This window comes from Halichoerus grypus, chromosome 9 (genome assembly GCF_964656455.1).
Source record: "Halichoerus grypus chromosome 9, mHalGry1.hap1.1, whole genome shotgun sequence".
Lineage (NCBI taxonomy): Eukaryota > Metazoa > Chordata > Mammalia > Carnivora > Phocidae > Halichoerus > Halichoerus grypus.
Window position 1 is genome coordinate 143,278,287 of NC_135720.1, and position 9,300 is coordinate 143,287,586.

The 9,300-nt window shown below is 40.0% G+C and overlaps 1 protein-coding gene across 1 annotated transcript; it reads right to left on the minus strand.

The window, feature by feature from the left end:
- Window positions 1-7,770: 7,770 nt before the first annotated feature.
- Window positions 7,771-8,709, minus strand: LOC118524383 (olfactory receptor 2B8-like). The gene has a single exon (XM_036074503.2). It carries the CDS (start codon window positions 8,707-8,709, stop codon window positions 7,771-7,773), a length of 939 nt encoding a protein of 312 aa, XP_035930396.1.
- Between the last annotated feature and the right edge of the window lie 591 nt (window positions 8,710-9,300).

Below are 9,300 nucleotides of genomic sequence, written 5' to 3' on the forward strand. Positions count from 1 at the left end.
TTATGATCTTGAGGTACGTTCCCTCTTTCCCTACACTGCGAAGAGTTTTAATTAAGAAAGGATGCTGTACTTTGTCAAATGTTTTTTCTGCATCAATTGAGAGTATCATATAGTTCTTTTACTTTGTTTTATTAGTATAGTGATCACATTGATTGATTTGTGGATATTGAACCACCCTTGCAGCCAAGGTATAAATGGGCTTGGTCACGGTGAATAATCCTTTTTAGGTACTGTTGGATCCTATTGGCTAGTATTTTGGTGAGAATTTTTGCATCCATGTTCATCAGGGATATTGGTCTATAATTCTCCTTTTTGATGGGGTCTTTGTCTGGTTTTGGGATCAAGGTAATGCTGGCCTCATAAAAAGAGTTTGGAAGTTTTCCTCCCATTTTGATTTTTTGAAACAGCTTCAGAAGAATAGGTATTAATTCTTTAAATGTTTGGTAGAATTCCCCTGGGAAGCCATCTGGCCCTGGACTTTTGTTTGTTGGGAGATTTTTGATTACTGCTTCAATTTCCTTGCTGGTTATGGGTCTGTTCAAGTTTTCTATTTCTTCCTGGTTCAGTTTTGGTGGCTTATACAACTGTAGGAATGCATCCATTTCTTCCAAATTGCCTAATTTGTTGGCATACAGTAGCTCATAATATGTTCTTAAAATTGTTTGTATTTCTTTGGTGTTGGTCATGATCTCTACTCTTTCATTCATGATTTTATCTATTTGGGTCCTTTCTCTTTTCTTTTTGATAAGTCTGGCTAAGGGTTTATCAATCTTATTAATTCCTTCAAAGAACCAAGGAGCTGATTCTTTGAAAGAATTAATAAAATTAATTAGGCCAGCCTTAATTTGGGATCAAGGCCAGCATTACCTTGATCCCCAAACCAGAAAACACCCCAGTAAAAAAGAGAATACAGACCAATATCCCTGATGAACATTGATGCCAAATTCTCACCCAGATACTAGCCAATAGGATCCAACGGTACATTAAAAGGATTATTCACCACGACCAAGTAGGATTTACTCCTGGGCTGCAGGGGTAGTTGAACATCCACCAGTCAAGGAGCTGGTTCTTTGAAAAAAAATAATAAAATTGATATACCCCTAGCCAGACTTACCAAAATTAAAGAGGAAGGACCCAAGTAGATAAAATCATGAATGAAAGAGGAGATATCACAGCCAACACCAAATAAATATAAACAATTAAATGAGAATACTATGAAAAATCCTATGCCAACAAATTGGGCAACCTGGAAGAAATGCACAAATTCTTAGAAACATATAAACTACCAAAACTGAAACAGGAAAAAATAAAAAATTTGAACAGACCCACAAGCAGCAAAGAAATTGAACCAGTAATCAAAAATCTCCCAACAGGGACACCTGGGTGGCTGTCAGTTAAGCATCTGACTTGGGCTCAGGTCATAATCTCAGGGTCCTAGGATCCAGCCCCAATTTGGGCTCCCCACTCAATGGGGAGTATCCTTGTCCTTCTCCCTCTGCCCCTCCCCTCCCTCACTCATCCTTGCTCTCTCTCCTCAAACAAATAAATGAAAAAAAAAATTTTTTTTAATCTCCCAACAAACAAAAGTCCAGGGCTGGATGGATTCCCTGGTGAATTCCACCAGGCATTTAAAGAAGGGTTAATACCTATTCTCCTCAAACTGTTGCAAAAAATAGAAACAGAAGGAAAACTTCCAATCTCATTCTACAAGGCCAGCATTTCCTTGATTCCAAAACTAGACAAAGACCCTACAAAAAGGAGAATTACAGGCCAATATGCCTGATGAACATGGATGCCAAAATACTTAATAAAATACTAGTGAATCGAATTCAACAGTACATTAAAAGAATTATTCACCACAATCAAGTGGGAGTTATTCCTGGGCAGCAGGGGTTGTGCAACATTTGCAAATCAATCAACATGATAGATCACATTAATAAAAGAAAAGATAAGAGCAATATGATCTTCTCAATAGATGCAGAAAAAGCATTTGACAAAATACAGCATACTTTCTTGATAAAAATTTTCAACAAAATAGGGATAGATGGAACATACCTCAATGTCATGAAGGCCATTTATGAAAGACCCACTTAAATATCATTCTCAATGGGGAAAAACTGAGAGCCTTTCCCAGGGAACTATAGTCAGGAACAAGACAAGGATGTCCACTCTCATCATTACTATTTAACATAGTACTGGAAGTCTTAGCCTCAGCAGTCAGACAACAAAAAGAAATAAATGCATCCAAATTGGCAAGGAAGAAGTCAAACTTTCACTATTTGTAGATGACATGATACTTTATGGAGAAAAACTGAAAGACCCAACCAAAAAATGGATAGAACTCATAATTAATTCAGCAAAGTTGCAGGATATAAGATCAATGCACAGAAATCAGTTGCATTTCTATACAGATTGGAAGAACAAATATTGTTAAAATGTCTATACTACCCAAAGCAATCTACACATTTAATGCAATGCCTATCAATATACCACCAGCATTTTTCACAGCGCTAGAACAAACAGTCCTAAAATTTGTAAGGAATCAAATAAGACCCGGAATAGTCAAAGCAATTCTGAAAAAGAAAAACAAAATTGGAGGCATCACAATTCTGGATTTCAACCTATATTACAAAGCTGTAATCATCAAGACGGTATGGTACCGGCACAAAAAGAGAAACATAGATCATTGGAACAGAATAGAGAACCCAGAAATGGGCCCACAACTATATGTTCAACTAATCTTTGACAAAGCAGGAAGGAATATCCAATGGAAAAAGGACAGTCTCTTCAATAAATGGTGCTGGGAAAATTGGACAGCCACATGCAGAAGAATGAAACTGGACCATTCTCTTACACCATACACAAAGATAAACTCAAAATGGATGAAAGACCTCAATGTGAGAGGAATCCATCAAAATCCTGGAGAACACAGCAGTAACTTCTTCGACATCGGCCACAGTGACTTCTTGCAAGACACATCTCTAAAGGCAAGGGAAACAAAAGCAAAAATGAACTTTTGGGACTTAATCAAGATAAAAAGCTTCTGCACAGCAAAGGAAACAATCAACAAAACTAAAAGGCAACCTATGGAATGGGAGAAGATATTTGCAAATGACATCTCTGATAAAGGGTTAATATCCAAAATCTATAAAGAACTCATCAAACTCAACACCCAAAAAACAAATAATCTAATTAAGAAATGGTCAGAAGACATGAACAGGCACTTTTCCAAAGAACATTCCCGATGGCTTACATGCATGAAAAGATGTTCAACATCACTGATCATCAGGGAAATACAAATCAAAACCACAGTGTGATATCACCTCACACCTGTCAGAATGGCTAAAATCAACAATTCAGGAAACAACATGTGTTGACAAGGATGAGGAGAAAGGCAAACCCTCTTGCACTGCTGGTGGAAATGCAAACTGGTGCAGCCACTCTGGAGAACAGTATGGAGGTTCCTCAAAAAGTTAAAAATAGAACTACCCTGCAATCCAGCAATTGCACTACTAGGCCCAAGAATACCCAAAGAATACAAAAATACAGATACAAAGGGATACATGCACCCCGATACTTATAGCAGCATTATCAACAATAGTCAAACTATGGAGAGAGCCCAAATGTCCATTGACTGACGAATGGATAAAGAAGATGTGGGATATATATAGAATGGAATATTCCTCAGCCATCAAAGAAATGAAATCTTGCCATTTGCCACAACGTTGGTGGAGCTAGAGTGTATTACAGTAAGTGACTTTTAATAATAGAGAACAAACTGAGGGTTGACAAAGGGAGGTGGGTGGGGGATGGGCTAAATAGGTGATGGGCATTAAGGAGGGCACCTCTTGTGATGAGTACCAGGTGTTTTATGTAAGTGATGAATCACTGAACCAATATTGCACTGTATGTTAAATAACAAAAATTTAAATTAAAAAAGGAATTAACTTTTTAAAACAAAGCAAGTATAGGGGTCTAGGGCAGGCCACCCAAAAAGGACTTCAATGGCATAGTGATTATTTTGAATGGAAGCTACTTGGGAAACAGCAGGTGAAAGAACATCACACCGTCCTCTGTGCCCCTGAAAGCAGGAAACAAATCTCCCATATGAAAGGCACCTGACCAGGACTAAGAAGTAAAAGACATCCTTATCACCACAGGTGGGACCTTAAAGTTGAGAAAGCTGTAGAAATAAGCCTTGCTACTTTTTTACAAACTTATTACCTCAGCCCAAATTCCTAGTGATGTGATAAGCACTGGGTGTTAAACACAACTAATGAATTGTTGAACACTACATCAAAAACTACTGATGTACTATATGTTAGCTAAATGAACATATATAAATAAATAAAAACAAACAAAAAAACAAAAAGAATTCTTCATAATTAAGGCTCCCAAGCACCTGTTTTTTTATCCTGTCAATTCCTCACACATATCTTGTCTCTGTATAAATGTATAAAAACTGCCTGCCTTGATCATTTCTTTGGGTCTCAATTTCATTATTGGGCCTCCATGTGCAGGTAATAAAACTTCAGGGTTTTTTCTTCTGTTACTCTCTATCATGTCCATTTAATTCCAAAACAGCTGGAAGAACCCTGGGAGAAAGAAGGAAATGTCTCCCTCCCCAGAACAAGTGTCCAGTCCCTAAGGCCAACTCAGGGACCCCATCCCCTGACGCCTCTGATCAGCAGTCATTCATCTGCTCATTTCTGAATTTACACAGAGCCCACCTTCCCAGCAAACCACATTTCCATACACAGTCGTTCCCAGAGTCTGCAAGACCAGGTCTGAAATGCATTACAATATCACAACAAGGAAAGAAGCTCTCACCTGTATTACAAAACAAGCATCCGAAAAGAAGTCACCTGCAAAGGAAAGGGTTCACAGGGATCTATAACCTGTTCCTCCCTCCTCGGTGAGCCTGGACAGAGCAGAACTCTGGCAAAGAGTAACCACGAAATGCACAGACTACGAACACATGAGGGTCTTACGGGGCTGGCTGTACTCTGATTACTGACCTAGTAGTAATTTCAGCACCATGCAGAGGGTCCGGTCAGAACCTACACTCTACGCACGGCAGATATGCTACCAAATGACAGCCCAAAAGCCAAACAGGGCTATGAAGGCAGGGACACATAATCTGAGAATCCCGAAGCGTCTCTGTGCTGACTTGTACCACACTAGTTCTGCCTCACATTTGAGAAACAAACTGCTTTCCATTGCAGTGAGGGGGTCTCCGAAGCTGTCTGACGGGTCTGGGGCCTCCTGCATGTACTCTTGCTATTTTGTATCCTTTGATAATTGGTGATATATCATCTGCTGGTTAAGAATTGTGTTTCATGTGAGTCCGACTGACATTTTGGGTCTCTGCAATCACCCATTACCTGAGCTGAGGGTGTGCACCCTGTGTTCCTCAGAAAGCAAAAGAGCTGGAAGAATCCATGAATTGCTCTAGAGCATCATGATCACCCTGACCTCCATGTGCTAAAGACGGATGGAATAAAATAATTTAGCCAAGCCTTGGATACAATCCCACAGCCATGCCACAGTTATTGGTGAAAATTCAAAAGGAAACAGTCCAAATAATATTGGTGGCAATTTACACAACCCTGTAGTCTGTTACAGCCAAAGCATGGAGAGCACGCGGCGGCAGATTCTTAACATTAGAAAAATGTTACAGAATGATACTGAACTTGTGTTTGGACTTCCAAATAATTTCTTTTTTATTTTAGCATGTATCCCAGAGGTCTTTGTTCTCTATAATTTATTCCCATGTAACATAAACATGCAAATGCCATTCAAACATTCTCTTAAAGAAAATAAATGTTTCACCCAGGGCTCTGTGTGTCCTTAAGAGCAGAGAAGTAGATATTCATCCAGAATAATAGGCTGTGTGGTTTCATGAGACCTTGAGGGTTTTTGCACCAAAGACAGTTCATTTGAGGGATTTTAAAGTGACCATTTGGGTATAACCCTCAGGATGTGGTTGAAACATAATGGAGAGTGGGAAATTTGTCACCATCGGGGATAAACAGTATTACAAAACTGTTTTTCTACTGGCATACATGAAACATCACTATGGTGTCAAGCTATATCCCAGGTGTTCAAGTGGGAACATGTGATGCTGTTAGCGATGCAGAGAGAACCTGACCGTGTGCATAATCTCCCCTGGCTGGCATTTCCAGCCTCCACATGCTGTCTCTATACAAAGATCACTTGTCATGAGCATGACCAGCTCAAGGGGTTCAAGGCCGTGGAGGATGCTGGTTAGCTGTCAGGATAGGGAACAGTAAGTACACTTGTTATGTATATGTGTCCAGTCCAAGACACAAACACATTTACCTGCACTGGGCTACAGTGTAGCATCTTGGAAAAACCTACCAAAACTCAGAAACATTTCTATGAAGATGGCATTGACAAAGCTCCAGCCTCCGTGGGAAAATACAGTTTGTGACAATACACATATACAAAAACCCAGACCCATACCCCAAAACACATTTATGTGCAAACTGAGCTTGAAGTAAGATCTTTGGGCTAGAATGTCAGATTCAATTATTCTGGGATGTTTATATTTATTACTCTTAATTCAGAATTGTATGACAGTTCATACCGAGATGGCTATTTTGAAGCTTAGATACATGGAGATGTTTAATAATTAATGTACAACTTATTTTTTCCTTAAATTTTCTCCTGGTGAATCTGGTAAGCTCCACAGTAAATGGGATTCCTTATGAAATAAGGTCATTTCCCATATTTTTATAATATGTCACTGCATTCAAATTGTATGGGTCCTTTGGCAGATGTGAGATACAAAAGCCTTGATCAGTTGATGCCTCAATCAAAGAATTTATAAAATGGTATGGAGACAGTATCTAAATGTATTTTACCCTTGAAACTTTTGCTGCATTACTGTAGTTAAAATGGATAGAATATAAAATAAGATTTGGGTCATATACTGTTCAGATATGATAATGTCCTCAAAAAGTCGTTTTTAATGAACAGGATGGCACACAAGCAACTTGTGTCCCTCACACTGGTGCTCGTCCTGCTGTGTACAGAATTACACGTAAGCACCGCCTAGTGCATTACCAGCTGAAGCTCCCAATGTCGCTGGCAGGCATGCCTCACGCTGTCCCCCTTTTGTGACAGAAGTCTACATAAAACCATTGTTACACTAGTGACATCACGCTAGGGCCTGATATCTAAATGGTTTTGTCAGGATTCATGTCAGCAGGCTTTTCTTTGAGCTGTTTGTTTTTCCCACAGTTGCCCACCTACTTCTATGAGAAAGCTGTGATACAGGCAACCTACAGACCTCGTAAAAAGAGCCATGATCACAAAATGCAAGAGTAAGACATATGCCTCCAACAATTGCCAGAAAATGCTACAATGTTAATATTTCTTGTAGTGTTTTATTGGTTCCTGTTCTTATTTTCCCTATGCCTATATAGGATGTGTGTGAATGTCTTCCTGCATGTAGAAATGGAATAGTGTTACCAAATGATTGGGGGGCTGGTTAAGAAAAACCTGTGGAGCTTTTTAAAATAACAATATGATGCAGGCGCTCTGGGAACACTGAGGCAGCCTCTCTGGAGGCCTCATGAGTCTATGGACTTAGATTTTGAGCACTCACTTGCATAAAAGAATCAGGTAAGGAAAGTCCCTTGAGAGTTGTCAGAGGAAACTTTGGATGACATGGGGGGGGGGGGACACAATCATCTTAAGTGCTCTGGCATTGAACATCTTCCATCAAAGGGTCTTCCCTCCCAGTCATCTGGAGCCATGGCCCCTCCAAAGCACCTTCTTCATTGCTCCCGTCACATCCTTGTTCCTCAGTGTATATATGACAGGGTTGACCATGGGGGTGACAATGGTGTAGAACAGAGAAATGAACTTGCCCTGATTCTGGGAGTAGTTGTTGCTGGGCTGGAGGTAAGCGTAGATGGCCGTGCCATAGAACAGGGAGACCACTGTGATGTGGGATCCACATGTCCCAAACGCTTTCCTCTGCCCTGCAGATGACTTTATTCTTAAGACTGCCCTGACAATCCGACCATAGGAGAAGATGATTAATGCCACAGGTATGAGGAGAATGATCACACCAACTAAGAAGAGCACAGACTCATTCACAGTGGTGTCAACACAGGCAAGCTTGAGCAGTGGGGGGACCTCACAAAAGAAATGGTCTATTTTATTTCTCCCACAAAATGGTAAAAGGAATGTGAGCACTGTATCCAATGAGGAGTTGGCAAAACCAATGAACCACGATGCAGAAGCCATGAGGGCACAGAGACGGGGGTGCATGATCACTGTGTACTGCAGGGGCCTGCAGATGGCTGCATAGCGGTCCAGTGCCATGACCCCTAAGAGAATGCATTCCGTGCCTCCCAACCCTAGAGAAATGAAGAGCTGAGCCACGCAGCCACCAAAGGAGATAGACTTGTCAGCTCCCCTGAGATGAACCAGGAGCTGCGGGACAGTGCTGGTCGTGTAACACAGGTCCAGAAAGCTTAGGTTGGAGAGGAAAAAGTACATGGGAGTGTGAAGATGTGGGTCCAGGTGGGACAAGGCAATGATGGTGGTGTTTCCCAGCAGAGTGAACAGATAGAAGACCAGAAGAACCACAAAGAGGACTAGCTCCAGTTGAGGCCGGTCAGAGAAACCCAGCAGGATAAACCCAGTGAAAGAACTGCCATTTTTCTGTTCCATCCTCTGTTGGCACATGTTTCCTGTCAGGACCAAGAATTTAGCAATTTTTAAAAGAAATAATAAAAAAATAATCAGTTGGAGGGGAGTGGATCTACCATGTTAAAGACAGGGCCATTGGATTTTATCAGTAACTATTTGAATAAATAAGGTACTCATTTATATTGACATAGTTTATACCAATATAGGTCCACATTATCACAAAAAGTAAATCATAATTATTTAATATAAGAAAAATCACATAAAAGACCTTGTGTTGGCATCAGTTATAGGTACAAAAGGTCTTTCATTCTGAGCTTAATAAGACTTATATAAGTACTATAAGTATGTACATACATTTTAGAGAGAATGGGGCTGAGGGAAAAAGAAGGAGAGCAATCAGAAAGAATCAGAAGGAGATACAGACAGAGAGAGAGACGTTATTGTAAATATGTATCTCATGATTCTACACAATTTGATTTGCACACACCTCACATGCAATAGAATATAATACAACATAATCTCAAAAATGCATTCAGATACAGGAATTTAAGACCTAGAATGTACTTATACAGAGAATACAATTTCATTCAAAATATCAATACTAGTTCTGCA